Source organism: Callionymus lyra, chromosome 18 (assembly GCF_982586985.1).
Source record: "Callionymus lyra chromosome 18, fCalLyr1.hap1.1, whole genome shotgun sequence".
Lineage (NCBI taxonomy): Eukaryota > Metazoa > Chordata > Actinopteri > Syngnathiformes > Callionymidae > Callionymus > Callionymus lyra.
Window position 1 is genome coordinate 10,786,916 of NC_141835.1, and position 27,445 is coordinate 10,814,360.

Here is a 27,445-nt window from a genome sequence, read left to right on the forward strand (position 1 = left end):
TACATCGGTGGAGAGACTCCTTACCTGCTAATCCAGGAGTGAATTCAGCTGCAGGATGACAGATAGCAACATTAGAGCATCAGGACCCCGAGCGGCTCCCAAATTGGACCCCGAATCGGTTCAGGGTCTTTTCCCGGGATGGAGCGTCCATGTTTTTTGAGGGAAAAAGAAGGTGTTCACGATATTACTCTCATATCGTCCGCAAAAAAAACAAACTCGGTGTTCCTCGCCGACCAATCACATTATGAGTTATTCACGGCGGCCTAAGGTAACTTGGGGGGCAGACGGGGTCTCGGGGAGGATGAGGCGCCGGGGAAGATGTTGGCGGCGTCGCGAAGCTACTGTACTACGTCTCAGTCGCGTTAAGTCTGAGAGGCTTAGAGCGAGATCCCTGCGCCGAGGATCAGGAAGGAAGTCGGCGACGCTTTTTTTAAGGACACCGGTGAGGACATGAATGAGGAGGAGTTGACATGAAATACATGCAGGTAATATAGCGTTTCACTCAAGCGACGGTTTATTGAAGACGACGGATTCTTTTTTTTTTTTTCTTCTACTGAAACAACAACCAGACGTGAGGAAGATACACCACCGGACTTTATGAACGTTTTTATTTCATTTTAAATAGAACAGAAATAGTTGAACCGCTAAAGGCCTAGAAATGCCTGATCAATAGTGAAAAAGATCAATAAAACAATTTAACTGTACTTTAAATAAATCTAACTGAAGTAAATATTGGGGCATAAATGAGGAGAACCTAAAACTACAATTTATTACATTTGTTTCTTTTTTTTATTAAAAAAAAATACATTTTTAAAGGAGAAGGAACATAAATTCAGAGGTGAAAAAAAAACGAATTATGTTGACAAAATATATTTCAATAAAAATAAAGATCTTAAATAAATTAAAAGAAATGTAATTGAAAAAGTGGTAAATAACTAATAAAAGGACTAAACAAAACAAAGAAATAAAATGATTTCATCATAATAATATCAATATATATTTTTGATTTATTTTAATATAATCCCAAAGAATTCAATTGGTTGAAAATGTATTAATAAAAACGACATATCACCAAGGTATTCTATATACTTAAAACCAAAGGGAAATAATACAAATACAGAGGTAAAAATCATAATTACGTGGAATTTACATTTAAAATAAATGTTTAAGAAAAATGATATCTTCAATAAAATAAGGCATCTTAAATTATACTATGTTAATTTAAAGGGGAGAGATGATTTAAAGAGGACACTAAAGCCTGGATATATCTATATATAACTAAGTAGAAGAAGAGAAACGGATGGAGTGCATGAATGCTCCTCCCATGATGCAACACTAATAGACTCAGGGACTTTGTTATTTTTCTTTTTATTGCACTTTGTTCTTGTTTCATGAATCTATCATCTGTGTTGCTGTGTGCTGGAAAAATCGATCTAGCTATATAACTAGTAAATAACCATTTCTAGTCATTCTATTTAAAGTAAATGTTAATTATGACATGAAATCAAAGATACATTTAATACATATTTTACAGAGTAAAAATGTCTAATACGGTATAATTTTAACACTCATTTTAACTTCAATAGTTTTAATAATAATTCATTTTTTAATATCAAAACCTAGTTTTTATTCTCTTGCTTTAAATCATAAAGAAATCATTAAGAATTTGAACGAACAATTACATGACCTTTTGTATCACAGTTCTTAAAAAACATCTGATTAATTAGACATTATTTGTTATGTTAAGTTGTGATTATGACCTTGGTAGACTTCTTACACAAACCTTTTTCACTCTGAATAAAAAGATAATTATCATTGTTTGATTTTGACAGAATAACTTTTTCTAAAAAATAGACTTTAAACCACTGTCCCTGCATGGTTTCTCAACATTATATTCGTTGCGTTAACACTTTACATCTCATTTAACACATAGATCGTGTCATTTTATAGCTATTTATTCGTACTAAAATGTCGTGAACGCGACTCCCTCATTAACACTGTAAGCAGCAAGAGTTTAAATACAGCAGAATACTTTTGAAACTGACTAAAAACATATTTTTTAGGAGGCTAAGGATGGTAATAATTAAGGTTAAGGTTAAGGTAAAACTTTATTGAAATTGAAATTGGTTTTTTTTCCAATAGACACAGAAAATAAAGCCATTTTTCATTAAAAAAAATTATCAAAATAAAATAAGAACAAGAACAAAGAGAAACTAAGAGAAAGCACAAGATGATACAATCTAAGTCTAAAGATAAAGATAAAGAACATAGATGAAAGAAAAATAACTAAGTAAGTAATTTATATTTGTAAAGCGCTTTTCCAGACCAGGGTCACAAAGCGCTTAAACAATCAAAACAATATTCAATAAAGTATATATTTTAAAGTATCAGTCTTCGCGGTTGTCAAGTAAGTTAATTAAGTAATTAATTAAGTAAGTAAGTAAGTTGTTGTTGTTAATTAAGATTAAATTTGAAAAAACAGATAGAAATCATGTATACATATTAAAAAAAACAAGTGTTTCCTCCATTTATTCCAGTCCAAAGTTCCTCCGATTGGTCTACAATGGAAACGGAGGTTAAAAAAAACAGCCCTTTTGCCGGAAATTGAACCGTGAATTGCTCCTTCATTTTGCACCCTTGAGTTTAGTTTTCGACAAGTGTCACCTGAAGCTACTCTGAGGATTTTATTTAAAAAAAAAAAAAGATTCTGTTTCCAAATGTAGGAAGCATCACCGAGGCAGGAGGAGATTACATCCTGCTTGTACGACAAGTTTAAAAAAAAAAAAAAACATGCTCATAAACATCAGTTTCATTGACACTGGATTATTTCTGACAGCGTGGAAGTTGTGTGTGTGTGTGTGTCGGTCGGTGTGTGTGTACGGCAGCCAGAAAAAAAAACGCCCCAAAAATCGCAGCGTCTGCCACGAGACGAGCCTCCTGCGCCTCGTCTTTTGTTCTCCGACCGCTCGCGAGGAGAGAAGCCCACGACGGCTCCCCGAAACGATCTTCTCGGTTTCCCCCCCAAAAACCTCCTCTCGCCACGACATTCCTTAGCGTTCGTCCAACGACCCCAACGTTATCGACCCCCTTCTTCTCAGATGTTTCCACCTGCTGTCTGTGCTTTTGTGTCAAAAAAAAAAAAATGCACCTCGCTTTCGGCTTGTGAGGAACGATGAATCCCTCATGGATTTTTTTTTTCTTTTTCTGGAGGCTATCACCATGGAGACGGGGCTCTGCCACACATATCTATAGATCCTCCTGCTGGATACGGTGGCACAACCAGACGTGGCGCGACACAACAATGAGCGGCGCGAGATAGCGAGGGAAGGGATCAGGGGGGTATTATATGCCCCCCTGATAAACGCAGAGGAGGGGGCAGAAAAGAAAAAAAGTGAAGGAGAAGATGATGTTATGATGGGTGAGGAACAGAGGGCGGGAGAAACGACATGAAATGGATGACGAGAGGAAGAAGAAGATCCCGGCGTCAGGGAGACGAATGGCGATGCTAATGACCGGCTAAAGCTTTTGGGGCCCCCCCCCCCGCCGAGAAGAGCCGCTAATACGACTGCTAATAAAGGCGCCCGTGGAACGCCTGTCGCATTCCAGCAGTCGCTCAGCTGTCGCCCCCCCCCCCCAAAAAAAATGAGCCAAACGGGAGCTCTCTCGCCGAGCTATCCTCGCTCCCTTGATGCGGCGCTCCACAAACTCCAGCGGCGTTCCGTGAAGTTAGTCCGACGTCCAGTAATGAAGGGAGCGTCGGGTTAAAGTATTGTATTCCTTAGTCATCTTGAGGAAAGAGTAGCAAAGACCATTGTATAGTATTCTTGGATATGTTTATTCTTAAGTTTAGGTCAAAATTTATACAGACCTCGAATTTAAAAAGCAATTAAATTGTCTCAGGGGCCACGTTCTATACTGTCCCAAGGGACCGTCAAGCTAACAGAAGAAAAAAAGGGAGTAAAACCTAAATAAATAAAATAAAAATAAATGTAAGTATGCCATGACGTTTTATACAAAAGCTAAAAAAAAAACGTATATGAAAAAAAAATATGTATATGTATGTAAAATATGTATTTAATTCAATTTGCTAAAAAAGTAATGATTTGAAAATTAATTCTAACCTAAAGCACAAAAAAAACTAGTTATGTTGTTGATATACATTGAAATGAACAATAAAAATTATTAAAAAATCAAATTGTTAGGTAGCTATGAGAGGATGATTATATGTTGGCCGCATAAGTACAGTCGAAGGGCCATGTGTGGCCCCTGGGCCCTACTTTGGTGGTGTTTTTCATTCATTCTAACATAGTATTTAACAAAATGTAATTCAGAGAAAGCTGGGATGAGTAAAATATAATTAAAAAATAAATAAATAAGTGACCCTTAAATTTAAAAAAATGATAGATAACAATGTAATTAAATAAATAAATATATTATTTAATCTAAATTGCAGTCAGGTATCTTGTAGTCCACACGTTTAAACATATATTAGTACCTGTTAAAGCAGATCTGTGAATAGTGACGAAGTAAAAAATCTTGAATATCTCATAAAAACAATTATATCCCCTTTGATTTGTTTGTTACTCATTCAATTCTAAATATAAAGTTCAAAGTACTTTGATTAAAGAAATTCATTTCCTCTTTTCAGTATTTTTTCTCCTTTAAACTAACCTTTTTTTTTAAATATTAAGTGCTTATAAATCATATTTACACGTTGATTTTGATTATTTAAACCATTATTTAAATCCACAATGTACTTTTAAATAATAAAAATATGTTTTTATATGGTGTCATGGGATTAAAAATATATATTATTCTGTGTCGTCACATGTTCCCGACTTGTTTTCCTTTTTTACTCCTTTTATTTGGTCTGACGGCCCCTTAAGGAAATGAATCAATTATCTTTTTCTGTACATCGTCACAAAAAATTCCAAAAATGTTCCTAAAAAAAGTGTTTGTGAAAAGGAAACAAGGTGATGCTAGTCCAGGGCGAAAATATTTAGTTATTTCGTAAAACATTATAAATACCAGCTTATTTTTCTCCTCATGAATCCATGTTTTTTACACAAAAATAAAGATGTTTTGGATGTTTTTAGTTCTTTAGAGAAAACAGGAAGTAGAACACCATGTTTTTAATATTCCTGACACAAAGTGATATCGACTTTGCTGAAGCTAATCCAGTCCAAATCGCGGTGAAAACTGGGCGTAGATGCTTTGTTTTTGCTTTTTTTTTCGGGCAGAAAAACACACCTTCCGAAAAGGAAGTGATTTGTGGAATTATAATTGCAGAGTGCAGCGAGTGGGATGTAACACCTGCGATGAAAAACTTTGTATCCAAGGTCACGCGGCGACAGCCAGGAGAACGTGGGATGCTGGAGCTGCGGAGGCTTCCTGCGGCTTAGTCATCGCGGGGCTCGGCGGCGTCGGGCGAACTAGACTCTCATGGTGTCGGGGGGGATAAAAAAAAACACCTGACAGCTCAGGGACACGAGGGACACCTGAGGTCCAACATCTACTGTATACGAAACCACTCTTAACGCGATTAAAAGTCATTCACGTAAAGTTTTTTTAATGAGCCACGGCTTGTAAACATTCAAATATCTGCAGCGCTAGCTTTAGCGGAATGTTTTCGGCTAGTTTCACTCTCACGTACGTTTGATCCTGACCCCAAAAACTTCTTATTTTACCTTTATTTTACCTTATTTGTTAAGTCCTTCGCCAAATTTTGTGTCTATAATCTTTAAAAAATAACATTATAACCCCTACCTGGAGCTAGCAATGATGATAACGCCTATGCTAAGTAGTTAGCTTTAGCAAATCTATACTTTAATTCAAATATTTGACAAAATAAAAACATCATTAAAGTTTTCGGCTGCTCTTTACATTGATTCATCATTATCATTATTATTTTGAATTCCAGGTGACTTTGTGGAGGAAAATGCAGCTAAAAAAACTTATCCTATTTCATATATTTAATATTATATTATTCGATTTTGTGAACAAAATTAATACAACATAGTTGTGTTGAGGTGAAGAAGGTCAATTTACTGAGCCCTCAAGAATGTAAAAGAATAATTTAAATGTGTTTAAAACTATTGAAACACTGAATAAAATTGTCTCAAATAAAATGAATGCGCTTTTTGCTTTTTTCATATTATCTTCCACATTTTAGGCTTTTCTATATGAAAGACATGGAAATAATACCTCATGTTGTCAAAGCCACAACATGTATATATTATTATATGGTTTTTTTATGGCAAAAAAAGGATTTCAGGGTGAAAAATAGTAAAGAAAACAAAAAAAAACTTATCAAATTATAACTGTAACTATAACTATATCTGTCACAGGGTGTAGAGATGAATCCTACTTTTTTTAAATGAATAAAATAATAAAAATAAATAAATAAAAAAAAGGTTTTGTTGTTGTTTATGTGTTTTGCTGTTTTGTTTTTGTTAAGCCATTGGTCTAGATTGAAGCTGATAAAAGAAATAAAGTTATATCGCCAGAAAAAGAAGGGGGGAATGCAGAAACCTTGGGAGAACCAGACTCAATGATTAACTTTTTTTGAGTCAATGATAAAGTCCAACTTTACTATGTTTAAGCATCAAAATACTACAAAAGAGTCATTCTAATGAAGTATTTATGGATATATGGTAGTCCAAGAAATGTTTTGACAGCATCCTGAACTTAAAAACTGTCACAAGTCTGACCCGTCAGCGAGTATTGAGACGTAAATCGTCGTCTAATGATGTAAAACAAGGCCGAACTTTAAGAATCAACTCTTCTAATGTGGAGATGAAAGTAGGAGGACGAGCCAGAGAGACAAAGAAAAGCAGCTTGTGTTTCTCCCCCCGCCTTCCTCTGGCAGCTGCTAACCTGCTGGGACTGCACCTTGATTTATTCCGAGAGGGTCCCGGAACAGAAGGGGCCGGATGAGTGGCGTTTTAATGTGCTTTTGAGGTGTTTGGTCACCGACGCTATTGATCACGGCGCTGCAGTGCGACCCCTCCATCCTGCCTCCGCCGTCCCACAGACCTTGGTTTGCCGCCCGGAGGGAGAGGTCTGGCTGTCAGGCCCGGGAATGAGTTTCCATGTGGGCTTAGATTAATGAAATGAGTCCCTGGATGCTTGGAGGGAGAAGGTAGTCTTGGCCCATTAGGGCTTCTCTTGGTTCGAGGTGGAGATGGAGCCTCGGTTCTGACTGATGGACGTTCACGAGCGAGGACAGAGGGAAGGATGCTGTGTGGAATGTGAGACACTGGGATTGTTTCTGCTGCGGCGTTTTTCGGTGATTTTGATTTTAAATTTCAGCCAAAAAAAAACTAGTCTGAGGAAATAAAAAGATAATTTCTGAATTTGCTTAAGTCAGAAGACATTTGTTTTTTTAAATACATATACATTTGTAATTTTTTATGTTAAAATTCTTACATTTTTCTTGCATTAAAAGTGTAGATTTCATCAAGTAATTGGACATTTTGGATTCATTTGTTATTAATGGCTTGTTTTTCTGAGTTACAATCTCCAAAATGATCGTCTTTGAAAAGTGACGGACACCCTGGAAAGGCCTTTTGCTGACGTTCTAAATTGATCTGCAAAAATATATTAAGCAGAAAAAACTATTCAAAGCGAAAAACGAAATGCTATCATTTAGCATATATGCTAAAAGTTTTAGCATCTGCTTCAAACTTTAATTTAATTTAAATGTATTAAAATTTAATGAATTATTAATTAAATTAATTTACTTTTATAATAATAATAAAATAATATTACTAAGTGTGTATCTAACTGTGATCCTATTGACAATACTTAAGTATGTGAGTAAGCTAGCTGTGTATTGCTAATTGTTTTTTCTTTTAGTGAAAACAACCACTTGTACAAACATATTAAATACATTTTTTTTTTATCTACTACATTTTGATAAAATAACCAAGAAACAGTATTAAGTTGCAATCCGTGCAAAGTGCGGCATGAGGGCCACACGCGGCCTTTGATAACACATATGTGGCCCAGTCTTAAGAATAGCTTGACGTTATCGTTAGCTAAAAGCTAAGTAGAACTTATGTATAAAAATCATTCATTTTAACCGTAATGCAAGTTTTTTTATATACAACCCTGTAACGTAAGTTCTGGTTATTACAAAGGCACTGTTTCTTTACAGCTAAAGCTCTTTGTTTGGGTCTTTTCCTATTAACTTTCAACAGAAATACATTTCAGGAAAAACTTATTTGAAACTACCCTTTTAAAAGTTTTCTTTTGGAATTTAAATAAAGGAATTATATTCAAAATTAAACACAAAATACCATTGCATATATTCTCCATTAATTAATTAATACATTTTTGATATTATTCTCTCCATTTTTTTATTCACCGACACTCACAACAAAACCTTAAAAACATAATTTCTTATACCTGAAAACTCTACTTTTTCATCATTTGGAAAAAAAATACCATTTAGTAATTAAAAATAGTCGAATTATTTATTACAAAAATGTATTTTGAAATAATCCAGGTACGATTATTTTCGCTCAAGAGTCCCTCAGACGAGCGAGGGAAGGAACAAAAAAAAAAGAAGCCAAATAAATAGTGGACTGATGTAATAAACGCTGGCTGTATTCCGGTGTTTCCTCTCGCCCGCCGACTGACAACAAGTGCTCGCTCACAGGTTTGCGTCCTTCGCTCACATCAGGTCCGACTCTAAGTAGTGCTGAAGCCACGGGAACATCCAAAGGTTGTAAAAATAGAAGCTGTTGGAGATTTCACAGCTGAGCGAACGTGTTTAGCTCCCCTTTCACTTGAGCCTGGACTGGCAGTTTATTTGATGGCCAAAACACTCAGCCCGAGCTCATCCTCATTCTGACTGTGTGAGCGACACACACACACCTACACACACACACACACACGCCGAATAGTAAGAAGGAGACGAATATACAAACAATATCACACTGTTATTCCAAATAAGTTTTGTACTCAGAAGTTAACATGAGTGATGGGTTGATGAAGCTTCATGAGTCAGTTTAATGCTGTTTTGGGGTCAGTAGGTGGCGCCATCAGTTCCTGACACAAGGAATTATTATAATAAATTCACAAAATCACTAAGAATAAACTCCTCTTTTGACAGGAAAGCACGTCAGATTTGTATAAAACGACATCATCAGAGTATCGAGATGTTTTTCCAGAGGCTGACATGTTCTTCAAAAGGTTCATGGAGCCAGATGGTAGATCAGAAGGTTATGAAAATGTGTTTAAAGACAACTGAAGTAGTTATGTACTGATCAAGCTTCATGAAACAGTGTCATGTTGTTTACAGGTCAGTAGGTGGCGCCATCAGTTTAAAAATGATGTTTCATTAGAACGGTTGTTCAAAACAAAAGATAATAGAGCAGAGACCGCCATCTAGTGGACTCTGAAAATAATGACACTGTTTCATGAAGCTTCATCAGACCATCACTAGTTAATACTTACATCGTTTTAGCACAAATTGAAACTGAATTTTTATCTTGTTTTTGTTAGCTTAGCAATTTCATAACTGGCTTTTATGGACCTGGTTCTGCTCTGAATCTCTCCTGGACGACTTAGCTTCTTCAAAGTTTGGTTCATGCACTAAACTAGAACATCAAAGATTCTAAAAAAATACATTTAGAATTCATTAGTGGGTTTTTTTTTGACAAAATTCAGACGTGTTTTGCTGCTCCAGGTTCACAACAGAACGAGGGCATATCAGTCTGATTTTTCTTTATCGCCTCAGGAGCAAATTGATGTTTCTTGAATATAAATGACTGGAAATAATCTTTGTTCGTGTTCACAGGAGTAGGGAAAAAAATGTTTTGTTTTTTTTTTGTTTAATGAACTAATGGTTTGACTCCATTAAGACGAAAGGTTGGTGGTTATTACAAGGCGATATGTTGTGGAATAAAATCATAATTGGAACTGGAAACATGTTGTTAATATTGAAAAAAACAAAAAACACTTGTGGTGAGTTCATGTTATCGTCGGTGCGTGGGTGTTTCTGTGATGCCTTCATGTTCGCTCGTTTGATTTGGCCATTTGCCCAAATATATCCATGATTGTTGCTACAAAACAAAGGAAACTCTCAATATACCGAAAATTCCACCAACCCCGAAAAAGAGAGTTTAAATGGAGTCTCTGAAATGCCAGTTATATATATATATTTTTTTTTTCTTTGTTTATTGTTTTAAAAAACAAGGAGAAACTACGAAGATTGTTGTAGAAGCAGAATATATAATAATATAAAATAATTATATAGTAAAATATAGTACATTTTCATGCATAGCTGAATGAAAAAAAGAGGAAAAAGTGATACATGAGTTTAAAGTATTCATATTATAAATATCTAATGTATAAAATATTATATATTATCAGTATGAAAAATAAGATTAATTAAAATTCAAAAGTAGATTTTATAATATATAGTAAAAAATCGCATCAAAACTACTACATCTTGAGTACTCAAACAAATAACCAATTAACAATATATAAAAAAATGATATATACATTTTTTATTTAAAGACCAGAAAACATTATTCAGTTGCCATCAAAGAATACCTACCTTAAAGTTATATTTAGTTAAAAGCAAACTATTATGTATTTATTTATTTCATAATATTTAGGAATATTTATTGAATCTTGTCAGTCTTGTTACAAAAGCGAAGGGTCAATAAATTGTCATTAAATCAGAAAATTAACTGGCTTTGTTTGGTTTATTATATAGTGAAAATAATTGTTTTCTTTTTGTTGTTTTTTGGTTTTTTAAATACCTCCTTTTAATATTCATCCTTAAAAGTTGAGATAACAGACAGATGAAACAAGGAGATAAATTAAAACAAAATAAAGAAAATATGAAGCTAAACAAAATTGTAAAAACACGTTTTTAAATATCCCCCAAAAAGGGGAAATATAGTTTATGTGTTAAAGTCATGTAGCACTTAGAGAACGATATTACAATTAATAAATAAATAAATAATACTTTTAGGAAGTTGAATATAAACACCTGCTTTTTCTTGAAAATACACAAAAATCACATGTTAGATGAACTAAAATGAATATTCCAGCTTCTTCAGGGACTTAAATAAGTACTTAATACATCTATTTTAATCAGCTTCATCTCGTAAAGAGCTAAAGATAGTCGACAAAAAGCAGATCTTAATGGAAAGCATGTGTTTGGTTCTCTGCTCCTCAGTGTGTACAGCTGCCCGCTGGCGAAGAAGCGAAAGAGCCTCGACAGACAAACCCTGGAAACGTCTCCCAAAAGGAGCAGCTTCCTAGATGACATGGACAGCTCCACGATGGAGGAGTGCTACGAGACCGACGGTACCGAGGAGATGGACGACCGGGAGGAAGAGGAGGAGGAGGGAGCCGTAGAGGAGGAGGAGGAGGAGGAGGGCGAGGTCGAGGAGGAGGTCGAAGGTTATATGGACTACAACGAGGAGCAAATGGACGAGATGGACCGAGGGGAGGCGGAGGAGGTGGATGAAGAGGAAGAGGTCGAGGTCGAGCAGGAAGACGAGGACGAGGAAGAGGAGGAGAGGGAGAACGAAGAGGTCGACGAGGAGGAGGAGGAGGAGGAGGAGGAGGAGGCGGTGACGGAGGTGGACTATCAAGAGGAGGAGGACGGGGAGCAGAGTCGAGGGCGAGGTGAGAACTTTCTTCTTTGTCCTTCCGTTTTGCTGAATCCAGGCCAGGAAAACCTGAAGGTTCCTGCGTCAGAAAACAATGTTTTTTTTTAATGTTTCCACATTTGCATTCGCGCGGGATTTCATTTCCATATTTGATGAGCCGACTTTGGACATGATGTTCAAACACTGATTGTGTTTTGCATTGGAATGAGATGAAAGATTAGCACAGGCGCGTCTGTGATCTGTTATTCTTTTGAAACTTCCTCTTCATGGTACTCGTTCGTTTGCATGCCGTGACACTTTTGGACAAGTTGGGCTTCATTGTTCTCTTTTTGGAAGGTGAAAAACCTTTGAAGAGTAACTTTTTATCACCTTTTTTATATTTTTAAAATACTTGTTTTTCTGCTTTACCCGTACCTGATTTCTTATTATACATTAACAATGTTAATATTTTTTTTTCATCTTATGTAATTAATCAATCTCAACTTTTAACTTCATTGTTTTTATACAGGCTGATAATATTATATATAATAGATGAATATAATGTGAACACTTCAAACTTATTTTCTAAGTTTAACACATTTTCTAGCTAAAATTTTCTTGTAAAACTCGTTTTTTTATTGCGACATTAATTTTTTTTTGTTTGATTCCGTTCAATTATTTTTTTAACCTTTTATTCTCCACAATTTTTGTATCTTTCTTCATTTCTACACTCAAGGCAACAAATTAAAACCCACTCGTATTAGTCTATATAGTAAATTATTATTATTATTATTATTATTATTATTATCAAGCTACTTAAACTGACACTCAGTTTAAAAGTATCTTCCCGCCAAAAGTAATTGCTTTTATATCAGCTATTTATAATATAAATATATGACTTTTTACTTTTTTTTTATTAACATTCTATAACTAAAAATTCTCATAGTTTTCTTGTTAAAACTGTTTTTTCATTCAGTGTAAACCTCAAAAAAACATCCAAATTGAGATTTAATTATTTTTCAATTGAAGGATTTTCTGTTTATTTAAAACAAATGATAAAGAATTTAAATTTTTCCTTTCCAGAACATTTTTCTTTTTGATATTATCAAGCTTTTTAAACTGACAAGGATACTTCCCCCCAATAAAGTTAACCATTTTTTATGGTAAACATTTTTAAAATTCAAATGTAATGTTGCAAATTCATTCTTTTTTTCTGTCCTTCTATGCTAATTACTAGCTTGGATGCTAAAAATCCCATCAATGACTCTTACTTCGATCGTTAATTCAGAACACAGCAACACTAATTCAACTTCCATAGATGACAAACGTGAAAGATTCTATAGGTTCCGTCTGGATCCGGGCACCAGGATTTGAGCAACATCCGCCCCATATGCTATCATCCCCCTATTTGCCCTGCACCAGACTTGGCAGGTTTCTCTCCAGCAGACTCTGCTTTGCACCCCCGCATCACAATTGGACCTGACAGTGCCTTCAAGTCCAATTAGAAGTGAAGGTCTGAGAGAGTAGTGTGTTAACCCTGTTTGGCGCGCCGCTCTGCCCGCCCAAAGTGTTGATGTGGCATCTCAGCAGCCTGCGTTTTCCCGCAGACATGTGAAAACATCTCTACTGACTGGTTCATTAGAGTCCACGGAGGAGGCCTTAACGCCGAGGACGGTGGACGCTTGCCACAAGCTGTCAACAGCCTCCCTCCTCTGTGTTTTGTAGCTGATAACCAGGTACTTCTCGCACATGCCACGACGTGCCGCAGTCACTGGCAGGTTTCGGCTTTTTGACGAGCTTCTCTCCGAAAGCCCCCCCCCGACTTCGACGCTCCCGTCATAATCTTGTTTGCATTAATGGAATCGCTTTACAAGCGTTTGCCGCAGTGAGAAACGCCATTTCCCTGTATTTTCTGTTCATCCCGAGACGGCGGTTCTGGCCACTGGACAGATTCCAATCACCTGTAATGTAATAGAGGTGACGTCCCCCCGTCCCCCCCACACACAGACAGCTTCTATGTTCCCCGACAGAAAGGAGCATCTCCGCGGTTAATCCACCCTCAATTCAAGGGACGCAACTGTCTCCATCCCTTAATCTGCTTCGCCTCCATATCCCTTTTGTGTACCTTGATTGCTCTTCAAATTGCCTCCACGTGTCGGGGTGCTTCGGCGTCAAAAAAATTAAGCCCTCAGGGGGGCGAGAGGTCTGCGCAACGAAGCCTCCGCTGTCAAGATGTGTGCCCGTTCATTTGTGACTGCTCTCTCTCGCCGCACCAGTGGAGCCCTTAACCCCCCGGGATCAGTGTTGCCTTACTGTTATTTGAGGACCATGGAAAAAAAAAGGAGACAGGACTGTTACCGTGAGCGTCTTCTTTAGGAGGGGACGGAGACCCTTAAAAGAAAGATTGGTTGTCAAAAAGTCTTTGCTGTAAATAACCTTAACCTAAAGTTTGTTGGCCGGCACTGAGTGTCTCTGTGTTTGCGGCTGAAATTAAGGCTCGGGTCGAGGTGGGGTTCAGCTGAAAAGACGAGGTCAGGGTGAAGGTTGAACGCTTAATTAAAGTGAAGGGAAGTGTCGGAGGGAGGAGAGGATCGTGATGGGGGGGGGGATAGGGATCGGGAGGTGGTGCAATAAGGCTGATTGGTGTAACTGAGAAGAGGTGTCAGTTGCGGTGGAAAGCGTACGACTAACCCCTCGCCGATGGTGTCCATAAAGTACCCGACGAGTCCTGATGTAGACACGAGTACTTTCTGTTGTTCCTTAGTGTGGACAAAACTGAAACACTGGTGATTGCTCCTGATGATAAGGTTCCAGGGTTGAGTCAGTACTTGGGTGACTTAGGTCGGTCTGTCAAACTGAGCCTGAGAAACCTGGGTGTTGTATTTGATAAAGACATGTCTCTTGTTCGACACTGCAGAAAACTGACCAGAAACTGTTTCCTTCAACTGAGAAAAATATCTAAACTTAGGAAAATGTTGTCGGAACATGATCTGGAGCTTGTAATCCATGCATTTGTTTCTTCTCGTCTGGACTATTGTAACAGTTTGTTTTCATGTCTTAACAAGAAGGATCTGTCTCGTCTGCAGTTGATTCAGAACTCTGCAGCCAGAATTCTGACCCGCTCAAGTAGAAGAACTCACATTTCTCCGATCCTTAAAACTCTTCACTGGCTTCCAGTTTCTTTCAGGATCAACTTTAAAATTCTGGTTCTTACTTTTAGAGCTATTCATTGTCAGGCTCCTCCTTACATCACTGATCTGATCCAGCCTTACACCCCAGCTCGGGCTCTGAGGTCTGTGGATCAGAATCTACTGATGGTTCCTGAACACGGTTCAGGACCAGAGGAGAGAAATCTTTTCAGGCTGTTGCTCCTAAGCTTTGGAACGATCTTCCTCTCTCTTTGCACTTGATGGAGTCTACTGACTTCTTTAAGAAACATCTTAAGACGTTTCTATTTGTTCAGGCTTTTCCTTGATTTTCTGGAACTCCTGTGTTGTTCTCAGTATTATCTTGATATTTTTTATATTTATATTGTTTTGATTGACCCTGGTTACTTACTTACTTACTTACTTACTTACTTAGTGGAAGTTACCGTGAAATTTTGGTGGGGAGAATAAGAAGCGATGGGGATGAAACTGTAAACGACGATGGTTTGTGACGCTGCTCTATGTTCAGGGTAGATATGTGAAAGGGGGAGGATACGAGTGCACCAGAAGAGAGTACTTGAAATGACGGACAGAAGAGGTTCACCCACCGTCTGCAGTCAAAATCAATTAGACTTCCAGAAGAATCCTTTCGGACCAACTTGAACACGAAACCCTTGCTCGGTCTCGACTCTGAAATGAAGTATAACTGCATGTGTTTGTCAAACATTTCTGGATTCCAAAATGAAATCTTGGGTGTAAACCTGGTTGTCCTGATTCAGGACCTTCCCAAAAGTTAAATCGGTCCATCCAGTCACCCTTTTTTTTATAACTTATCTTAGCAAAATGATGCATTCTCAGGTCAATCCAGGAGACAAACTATCCAGAATGGTCTTGGGTTCTGCCTCGGGGTCTTCCTCCCAGGTGGACATGACTATGGTACGTCACCAAGGAAAAGGCCTCTCTTGAGTAACTCGGCGCCCCTTATCCAGATAAACCCATTTCAGCCACTTGTATCCGTAATCTCGATCTTGCTGTCACAACCCTAATCTTGTGGCCATAGGTCAGAGGTCGAACATAGATAAATCAAACACTTTGGCTTTTTGCTCTGCTCTTTCTTATCTTGACAGATTTCCTTCACCCAAAAAAAAAAAAAACAAGCCAAAAATATACTGACACTCTCACGGCTGTAGAAATATACCTCGTCCAACCTGGACAAGTGTCTTTTTACGTTAATCTTTTTAGGAAACGTTATCAAAAAAGACCTTGTTTTAAAGTAGCGTTTTCCTGATTGATATTACCTTGAAAAAATCACTTCAAACCCATTTATTCAAATATATATTTCCGGGCATTTCAGCAATTCTGTGGTTTAGAACATGAAGTATGAACTCGTCTTGTGCATTTGTTGCTGTTTTTCTACAGAAGGTTTTTTTTTTTTAATCTCAATACTTTATTTCCCTTTTTCTGATTCACTCTGCGCAGCAGCCGCTATTAAGAGTCTCAAAGTAAATTATTGGTGGAAGCAGAGTTCCTTATCAAATTTAAATGGACCGAACCCAGAAATCTGATTTAGCAGTAAAATAGGATGAAAGTAATGAAATTACAAGACATTTGTTCTTTCTTTCCAATAGACGATGATCAGATGAGCGAGGGCGGCGAGGACAACGGCAGAAGTGGTGGCGGCGGCGGCGGCAATACCAAACAGGGCCCCACGGCGGAGAAGGACGACAACAACAACGAAGAGTACGAGAACTACGACGAACTCGTGGCCAAGTCCTTGCTCAACCTCGGAAAGATCGCGGAGGACGCGGCCAACCGGGCTTTGACCGAGTCCGAGATGAACAGCAACTCGTCGCACAGCGCCGAGGAGGACGACGAGGAGGAAGACGAGGAGGAGGAAGAGGAGGAGGACGAGGAGGAGGAAGACGAAGAAGAAGAGGAAGAGGAGGAGGAGGAAGAAGAAGAGGAGGAGGAGGAAGAAGAGGTTTTGGAAACACAAAGAGGGGATCTAAGTCTAGATGTCGACAGCGACGTCGTCAGAGAGACTGTGGATTCCCTAAAACTTTTGGCCCAAGGCCACGGTGCAGTTTTGTCCGACACTTTGGATGGACAGGAGTACGAGGGAGTACCCGGCGAGGACAATGACTGTTCCCACAACGGTGGGAACGCACACAACGGCGGCGGTGGACAGTTAAAGAACGCTAATGGACTGGAGAACAGCGACGAGGAAGTGTGTCTCAGCAGTCTGGAGTGCCTACGGAACCAATGCTTCGACTTGGCTCGCAAATTGAGCGAAACGAAGACGACCGACCGCAACGGGCCGTCCCAACAGAATCATTATCAGTGCGGGGATGTAAATCAGCAGACCTCGCATCACGGGTACGACGACTTCCATCACAGCCACGAGGACCGGCGAATGCTGAGTAGGAACTATTCCGACATGGACAATCTGATGAAGCTGGAGGAGCAGCTCAGCCCGCGATCCAAAGCCTTCTCCAGTTGTTCACAGGGAGATCGATACCACAGCCACCACCGGGACTACGACGAGGACACGGCATCGGTGACGTCGGACCGATCGGAGGAGGTGTTCGACATGACCAAGGGTAACCTGTCGCTGCTAGAAAAGGCCATTGCACTAGAGTCGGAACGGGCCAAAGCTATGCGGGATAAAATGGCGGCCGAGGCGGCCAGAAGAGACGGCGTTCGGTACCACCACGACGACCACGGTCAGCGACACGTCTACGGTGTTGAACGAAAAGCCCGACTTCAGGAGGGTATGAAGAAGCTTTTCTACCATAAAGGTGAGTACCCCTCAGCTGCTGTCAAGATACTTGTATCATGCTGTGCTTCCACTGAAAACCCTTTTTAGGGGGTGGGGGTTGTCTCAGTTTGGTTGCCCAAATTCTCAACACCTGCTGCCTTATCCTTATCCCTGCAGTGAAAATGACTGAAAAAATTTTTAGGTCAGTATCACAATATCGTCTCCACGACTTGACATGCAAGATGATGAGAATTCACCATTAATATTTAATGTAAAAAAAAAAGATCAGGTGCTCGGATTCTGGATGAGCTGGATTTCCCACATGCACTTTGGGAACCTTACTGTAACCCCAGGACATGCTTCTACCTCTTTTTTTTTTTCACAATTTGGAAATTCACATTTTCGTAGCAGCAGCCGCGGCAGCATCAGCTTATGTTGTTAAAATAGGCCAGCATGGAAACATCAGAGGGTAGGCTTGTCAGGCATAAGTAATGGCAATCTGCACGGCCTGTTAGGACCGCAAATCTCATCCCTGCCATGCAGCTCGGGGTAAAGCTGCCTATTTTTAAACCTATTTTTGGGCACTTGGGGGAAAAGGAGGCTAGAAAACAGAGGTCTGCTGTCTGTAGGATGAATTCATTTTAGAGGTGGTAAAGGGCGGATTCCGGATTCAGTTATAATGCTCATTTTTGTGCCCGTCAATCGCAGGGAAAAGACATATGTCGAAATGCATAAATGATCAATCAAACCACTTTTTTTTTCCATTTTTATGGCATAACATTTTAGGGTTTTTCAGATACATGTCTTGTCTGTTATCACTTTGTATTTAATTGAACCATCTATGTTTTTATGGGTGTATAACATCAACATAATGATAGGAAAAGAACATTTTAGGTATTGCTGTAAAGAAGTTATGAAAATATTGTTTTTTAGATTGTAAAAAATCTATAAAATTGTTTATCTTAACCTAATACTTCTTCCTTCTTTGCCACGGCTATAGAATATGTATTTGTTCAATCTGAATATCGAATAATTGACTAACCCTTGTGTTATCTTGGGGTCAAGGTGACCCGGTGGACTGAAAACAAATGTGTTATTGTTGTGGTATTCCTTTTAATGCCTTTTGAGCCACCGGGTCATCTTGACCCAGAGATTACAGAAGGCTGATAAAGCCTAAATATTTAATTCTCTTCGAACAGTTCTTTTCGATGATAAGAATTCTTATTCTTTTCTAGTAAAAGCTGAATTAAAAAAAACGTTTGACTCTTCAATAAAAGAAACCGTTAGATTTTTTAAAAAAGCGTTTGCACTCGGCAGGCATGAATTAATGTCGGACAAGGCTCTGGTCACCTACTCCTCCGGCGAGGCTTTTTTCTCCTGAGGCTAAGTGACCCTCTCCGAACCTCTCTTTCAAAGCCCTTCACCGGAGATTTGCCGGAGAAATATGAATGGGCTTTTAGTTAGTCAATTTCTCCCGCGGCGACATTATCAGGCGACAGCAACAAAAATAAAACGGTGCTAAATCACCGCGGCCCTGATAAAGACCTGAAATGTCATGTACCTTCGCCGCCGCCACGTATCGGGGCTTTCACGCCACTCAAATGTTAATATCAAGAGCCCGTGTGCTCGGCTAATGTCGGAATAATGAGTGGATGAGACACGGGGTGCGATAACGTCTTCCCCGAGATAGCAACTGGACCCCGGACGACCGCCGTCCTTGTGCGATTTTTATATAACGGGGACACGGCAACCGGAGGGAGGTTTCCTACCAGAATGTTGGAGATGAGAATGGAAGAGGATAAAAATGAGCGATAACGAACGGCAGGCGCACCGACTGCACATTAATTATCCAGAGACGGTATGGTAATGGAGGCCATTTGCTATGCAAAGCGTGTAGAGCGTCCACGGCCACAATCAATATCTCCTGCTTTCTAATATGCTTCCACTGGGCCGTCGACGCCGCCGCCGCCGCCGCCCCGTCCACTGCGACGAGAGCTTAGATGGCAAACACATGGAGACATCATCGGACGTGTGCGTTCGAAGGGTTGATGGGAAATCGTCGACGGGAGACTCGCGCAAATGCAAACAGTCGGGGTAATAATGAGTCCCAGAAGAAATAGTTGCTATTTGGTCCCTTCTTCATTTTCACAAGAGATACACAACACTGAATGAATGCAGTTGCCGATTACAAAAATATACTTGTTCGAAACCGGTACCTTTGAAGCGGCACCAGTGCCGTTGAAATGCTTAAATTTTTCCCTTAATAGTTCCCCCAAAATGTACCTCATTTTCTACTCACCCTCATGTCGACTAAGGGTTGGGATAATTTTAAGAGTAATCTGTTCCTTTTTTAGAGTTATAGGCAAAAATGTTTGTTCGTTTTAATGTAGCGACTGAAGCTCAGTGGTCTTCGTACAAAAAGACACTTAAAAAAATCCAAATAACCCCCAAACCCCTCTTCTGTAATGTCCACCTTGTATTGAAGCCTCGGTATTGTTCGTAAAAAAAAACCTTAAATAAGTATTTGTTTGTAGCGGAAGCTGCTGACTTCTTATCTCATTGAACCACAATGCAAGAGTCAATAAATGAGATTTAGCATAGCAGCGTCCAGTCTAAACAAGCTTAAAATATAAACTTTTTCAGGAAGAATTTCTCTTGTCGAAGCTTCGACGCCAGATGGACGTTACCGACGAGCACCATCTATTAAGATGATGAAGCTGCCCTAGCAGCTAGCCTAGCAATGTCTGCTAACATTCCCATTAAGTAGCATTAACCATTAACTATTACTATTCATTATTATTTGGGGGCAGAATAGTGAGCCAATAGGTTAAGGCGCATGAGGGTCTTTCCCAAACAAGTTCTGATGACCTATGAGAGTATGTTCTAAGAAATCACTTCCATGACAATATTTTTAATTACAATGTTTGTTCTTTTTGCCATAAATATCAGGGGAAATTACTTCAAAACAGAATTGAGAGCTACCAAATAATGTGTTGCTTTAAGGTGTAATTGCTACCATTTATGTCGGAACCATTTCTTGAATTGGGGGGAGAAATATAACCAATCAATAATCGAGTTGGCTAAAAAATAACTCAAAAATCTAGAGACTTTTGTACACACATTTTTTCTGGGAAGCCTACTTATGGTGTTAGTTAGGGTTAGGGCTAGGGTTAGGGTTAAGATACATTTTGGTTTCTTAATTGTCAGGAACTCAATATCAAGTCTATTAGCATGTTTGCTAACATCCACCATAATGCATATTGTAAATAGTTGCAAAATTAAACAAAAACTGAGACAATCCCCCTTTTTTAATCATCCTAAAAAGTCGTGGCGCATTAACCGAATCAAGTAAAACATATAAAAATATTGTGCCGAAGATACCCTTGTGAAATCCGGAGAAGTATAAATGTCTCCGTTGAAATGTGGAAAATGTTAAAAATTTTCTAAATCAGTTTGATGTGCTGGTGATGAAAAATATTGGGAAAAAAATCCTCGACTTTGACTTCGCACAAGTTCAAGGTTTGGCTAAAAATGGATTCCTGCAGATGGAATCGGTGCCAGTTGGCACACACACACACACACACACACACACACACACTGGTATCACTTTGTTTTGGTGGAAACCATATCTGATGTGGACGAAATTGAAGAACCCGGTTTGGGGAAGCGAAAGACGATCGTTTCGACCTTAAAGACCAGCACCGCGGGGAGTCCTGGTGGAGAACAGTTTAATTACGCCATTCACTCAAAATCTCGTATTAATTTTCTCCCTCAGATGCTTCACGAGGCGACAAGAAGGAGAGTCGCTGCCCGACGCCCGGGTGCGACGGCACGGGTCACGTGACCGGTCTGTACCCCCACCACCGGAGCCTCTCGGGATGTCCGCACAAAGACAGGGTCCCCCCTGAGAGTAAGCGCTTCACTTCTCGAGGATGTTTTTACGTGGAGGCCGCATGTTGACCGTGGCGTGTAGCCTGAGAGTGTATTTTTTTGAGGTTGTGACGTCTGGATGGTTTTTCGGGCTTGTGACCTCCTTGCATGGGGCCGTGGTTGTGTCGGCCCGTTTGCTTGCCCGGTGTGTCGATAAAAAAAAATCGCTCGGACGGTCATCGGCGACTGCATGTGACTTCCTGCAACCCCCTGGTCTAATGATTTGAACTCCAGTTGTGATACAACCATCTCAAGCATGATTGAACTGCACGCGTCACCATTGAAAATCAACAAACTCATTCATATACATCATTTATTTGTTTCAAATCCTTCTTAATGCAGGGCATGGTTACATACAAATAACGAAAATGTTCATGCTTTAATTTAATTAAACAACTCAAATGTTATTTAATAGTGCATTTGTCATAAAACTAAAAAGATAAATGCTGAATTAAAAAAAGCATAGTGGAATATAAGACATGTTTACAGGTTAGGAGAGTGTTATTACTATCAATTGACTGATGAAGCTTCATGAAACAGTGTTGTGTGGTTTAGGGGTCAGTAGGTGGCGCCATCAGTTTAAAAGTGATGTGAAGTTTCATTAAAACAAAGGTTGTTCAAAACAAAGGAAAATAGTGCAGAGACCGCCATCTAGTGGACGATAACGACACTGCATCATGAAACTTCATCAGACCATCACTAGTAATTACATTGTCGTGAAAACAGAAGCGTCTCCAGCCATGCTGCCACAGTTTGCATGTATATTGAAAAAAAAAGAAAAAAAGATGGGTTTTTTAATCCTGTAAGTCTCAAAAATTACTATTCATACTTTTGGCAATAAAGGCAGTTGCCATCTCCAACTCCGAAATTTGGTGGTCACGCAGCAACTGGGTTTATTGTGTAGTGAAAATTTAAGATTACCAACATAACGCTTTGTGTTACTTCATTTAAAATGTATACACCTGACAGTAGGGGTGTGTAAAAGCAATAATCTTGCGATACCAATACGTCTCACGATACAGAGGAAAATGTATAGTATTATCTTAGTACTTGACTCTGGTTTTGTAGAATTTATAGACCACATGACTCTTGACCAAGTCGTAACTTATTTAATTTGTTTTGAAACCAAAAACATGTTAAAACATCAGCTTTAAAAAGCTGCTGGAGTCGACTGTATCCTCTAGTCCTCAGTCATCGCCGAGATTTCATTTCAGCTGTGCGAGACGCTATGACTGCTGCCATCTAGCGGTCGGAAGTTTAATTGCAACATAAAAACTATCAAATGCTGTGAGCATACTATGTTTATTGTAAATAAAAATTGAATTATTTTGTTTTAAACAAGCTTTATTAAAAGATAAGCCATAGGTACTATGGTATGTAACTATGGCAAGAATAACAATACATTTATATGCCAAAAAAGAACTAATTTTGAAAAAAAAAAATATATATATATATTGCACTATTTTCTTTTGTTTTGAACAAGTGTTCTAATGAAAAATCCCATCATTTTTAAACTGATGGCGCCACCTACTGACCTCTAAACCCCCATGACACTGCTTCACAAAGCTGTATCACTACCTGTCAGTGTGCAGGCGAAGACAAAACAATCCCTGCCGCGGACGGCTCTCATTTATTTGTATCCTTCGCTCAATTAGGTTCTAAGAATAGACGTTCAGTGTCGTATCAATGAGCCACGAATCAAGTGAAGTGGCCATAAACATTAGCCTTGAATGAACAGCCAGTTTTCCTCTTTTTTACAGAACTCACCCGGCTATTTAGTCTCACTCACCTTGTGCAAACTCCTCAATAAAAAAAGCCCCATTTACACGTTTCATTAAACCCGGCGTGAAAATCAAGTTATGATCCGGCGTGACCCGGACGGCAATCAAAAAATAAAAGAGGGCTTTAATAATGGCGGGGGGGATTAGATTCCATTAAAGTGCGGCTTGTAAAAGAGCGGCGGTGTCACCCGACCCGGTCTTGTTTCTCGCCTCATTTCGCGACAAGGGTCCGAAAACTGTGACGCGAACTTGTCAAGTCGGACGCGAGACCTCTTGGTCTTGACACGGATCACAAGGCAGAAGATCATGGATGACACCAGAGAGGTGGACGATGAACGAGGAAAGTCTAAAGAATGTTGTGTTAAATAAATTAAAAAATAAAAAATAAATAACGGTATAAGTAGCAGAAAATTGGAGGTTTAAGTTTTCGCCGAGGACACGTCCAAAAAAATCTCTCGCATTAACACACTGGAACTAGAAATGTTTTATTAATGCGGGAGCTTCTCTTAATTGGGGAATCACACAGAGCAGCCAGTTTCTTGGGACACTCTGAAAAATTATGATTTAATTAAATCTGAAATTATTTTTAATTCCCTCTCTTGTTTGCTCGCTGAAGCTCTTTTTATTCTCGCCTTGATAAGATTCAATTTGTTGCTTGTCTGCTGGTGTGGAATGATTTATTTATTAGTTTTAATTCCAATAATTACGTTTAAATTAAATCTGGTTAACGTTTTCTTTTTTAATTCTCCATTGAGGTACCTGTGTTATCTTAAACTTGTGAATCATTAATTCCCTTGTTTAATTATTTTTTTGTATTATTATTATTATCATTTATTTGAGTTTATTGTAGTTAATTTTTTACGAAAACAAATTGCATTTATTTATTTTAACTATTGGGTTAAATTGCTTATTATTATTACAACTAGTAAGAAAACAAATGTATTTAGCCTCTTAATATAGCAAAGTAATTATTATTATTGTTGTTCTTATTAGACTATTATTATTATTTCAAATTATAACATTTAAAATTAATCAAGAAAAGTACATATATATGTGCTTTGAATAAATGTGTATAATATATTGTTTTATATATAAATATAAACACTATTTATTTGGAAAAAGAAGAGGAAAATGTAAAATAATATATATTTTTGCATCATATGTTGTTGTTTTTTGGTTTCTTTTCATTTATTTTAAAGCGTCTAATCATTTTCCACTGTAACTAGTATCTAAAAATTTGGAAAAATAAGAGAAAAAAGTAAAATAATATATATTTTTGCATCATATGTTGTTGTTTTTTGGTTTCTTTTCATTTATTTTATAGCGTCTAATCGTTTTCCACAGTAACTAGTATCTAAATATTTGGAAAAATAAGAGAAAAAAGTAAGATAATATATATTTTTGCATCATTTGTATTTTTATTTTTATTTATTTAATAGCGTGTTATCATTTTCCACTGTAACTAGTATCTAAAAATGTTATTAAATAAATAAATAATGCTTAATATTGACAAAACCAAGAAATAATTAATACAAAATAAATATAATCCACAGAATAAACAATAATAATATAGTATTTATAATACTCTCTTAATCCAAAGCTTTTAATTATATAAAGTCAAATATGTTTGAAATAAAGCATATTAAATATAAAAGTGTTTACTGTAATAATATTTAATGCACGTAATATTTGAAAGTACAAAAAATAATTTTGCGGCTTGATTTAAGTCAATAGAGATTTTAATCCAAAATTTGGACATCGTCGACGTCCGACCGTCCGTCCGAAGACCTGTTTTCCCGCCGGCCGCCCTCTCCACGGAGGACAAAGAATGCATAATGCATGGGCTTGTGGCGTGTCGGGGTGGCAGACTCCCGCCAATTACCTCCACAGAACACCAATTAGTATGTAAAGGAAAGAGGATGATGAGGGGGTTAAAGTTTAAGGGGGTGATAATGATGGAGCTGATGCCGATGGGGGTTTTGAACCCCGGCGCCGCACCGGTGTCAAGACGAGCCCTCCCCTCCATCCCTCCCGATGCAACCACGCCGCCGCCGCATCTCCGCCGGCTCCTCTCGGACATCCATAGATCATTAATCTAATTGGCCGGTTGCCGAGGGGACGTGAGACAGTTATGGACTGTTTTAATGGTAAATGGTATTGAAGAGTGCGTCCTCTCGCCTAACAACTCACGGACGATAACAAAGCGCACTCTATCAAGGAGCTTTATTTCTGCCAGCCGCTTCCATTGATTCCTCTTCTTGTGTTTTTTGCATGATTGCTCGCCACCCTCACTAAAAACTCTTGTGTGACTTCGTCCTTTTCTTTGTGGAACTCAAATGGCTTCTTTTTTTCTTTTTTTTTTTATATTCATGACTCTGCATATTCCATGAATACTAATTGGAAATTGGAAGCAATATGGCGGGAAACCTCGCCTGCCCTTTTGAAAGGGGCGTTCATTAAAATGAAGAAGGGGTCACCGGAGTTCACACAAGCTCATTTCTTAATGATGTTTATAATGTCAGGCTTTGCTCGCGGACTAATAAAAGCTCTGGCGCGATGGCGCCGCTAACCTTCCCTTGTCTTTCACTCCTTCTCTCTTGCGAAGTCGTGGCTATGTATGAGAATGTTCTTAAGTGTCCTACGCCGGGCTGCACGGGACGCGGCCATGTCAATAGCAACCGAAACTCCCACCGAAGGTAAGTGGCGGCTACCACGAAAAGCTTCCTTCCTCATTTTTTTTTGTCACCGTCAGATTCTCTTTGCTTCTGTTTTTCTTTTTGTTTCCATTAACTTTTTTTTTCTGTCTTTATTTGTTGGATTTTATTGCAATTTCCTATTATTTTTAGCCATGTTTGCTGAATTGTAATGATCTTGGTATGTTACGAAAAATGTTTTCCACTATTGAAGGGCAACATGTTGACTGGTCATGTGACTAGGTACGTTACGAAAAAGGTTTTCGGAAAAACATTGCATCGGCCATTTTTAAGTAAGATGTTTTACATGTCATGTGACTAGGTATGTTACGAAAAAGATTTTCCGAAAACCATGTCATCCACCATTCATAGGCAAAATGTTGACTAGTTATGTGACTATGACGTTCCGAAAAAGGTTTTTCGGAAAACCATTGCATCAGCCATTTTTAAGTAAAATGTTCACTGGTCATGTGACTAGGACGTTACGAAAAAGGTTTTCGGAAAACCATTGAATCAGCCATTTATAAGCAAAATGTTCACTGGTCATGTGACTAGGTACGTTAGGAAAAAGGTTTTCGGAAAACCATTGCATCGACCATTTTTAAGTAAAACGTTCACTGGTCATGTGACTAGGTACGTTACGAAAAAGGTTTTTGTAAGACCAATGCATCATCCATTGATAAGCAAAAAGTTGACTGGTCATGTGATTAATTTAGAAAAAAAAAACAACTTTAATTTAAATCGATACTTATTTAATATATTTATAACTTAAAAAATCTTCATGACATTAAAATGATATCATTATGGCGCAAAAATAAATGCAATTAAAGTTCAACGTTTTACATTTGAGTGATGATTCACCCGAAATAGAACAAATTACTATGAAAATAGTCCCAACCATTAGTGAGGGGGAGGGACTTTAAGGGTAATATTAATGCAAAAAATTCACAACCCCCCCCCCCCCCCCACACACACACACACACACAAATTCTCACCTTAAAAAACGTGAATTTTAATTTATATTCTTATTAGAAATGTATCTTGAAAAGTTATGAATAAAAAAAAAGTACAAGATGCACCAAATGCTAAGCTAACGATTATAGCAACGGTGTGACAACTACGAAATGTATTTATTTTATTGTTTTTCTTACAGTTTAAATCTTGAGACAACAACATTTCAATAAGAGTTTTCCAAAATAATTTTGAGCGATACAATATTCTTAAAATTGCAATTTAGCTGTCAAAAAGATTTCCTCTCCCCTCACAAGGGCTGAAAAAAATACAGTTTTAGACAGGAATTTTGGCCCCCGGGGGGCCACACTTCTGCACACAACCTGGTATGAAGCTATATAGAATTGAAGTAAAGGGATGTAGGGTGTTGAACAGACAATGTTAGAGATGGAGCGATGGGAGGAAAAATGATGGAGGGAAAAAAAAACAGATGAAAAGATGTTTAGGGCGGAACTGGATAATGGTCTCAAGGCTTTTATAAGCAGACCAGCTTGTTACCGAACTGTCAGAG

At 38.3% G+C, this 27,445-nt stretch overlaps 1 protein-coding gene across 4 annotated transcripts in view; it reads left to right on the forward strand.

Annotated features, from left to right (window-relative positions):
* myt1lb (myelin transcription factor 1-like, b) overlaps nt 1-27,445 on the forward strand; it is a 142,952-nt gene that overhangs the window by 83,339 nt on the left and 32,168 nt on the right. For all 4 annotated transcript variants that reach the window (XM_087779839.1, XM_087779840.1, XM_087779841.1 and 1 more), the window contains exons 5-8: nt 11,198-11,652; nt 16,390-17,559; nt 21,295-21,429; nt 25,836-25,926. In XM_087779839.1, coding sequence (XP_087635965.1) covers nt 11,198-11,652; nt 16,390-17,559; nt 21,295-21,429; nt 25,836-25,926 — 1,851 coding nt within the window. The remainder of the gene's footprint in view (nt 1-11,197; nt 11,653-16,389; nt 17,560-21,294; nt 21,430-25,835; nt 25,927-27,445) is intronic.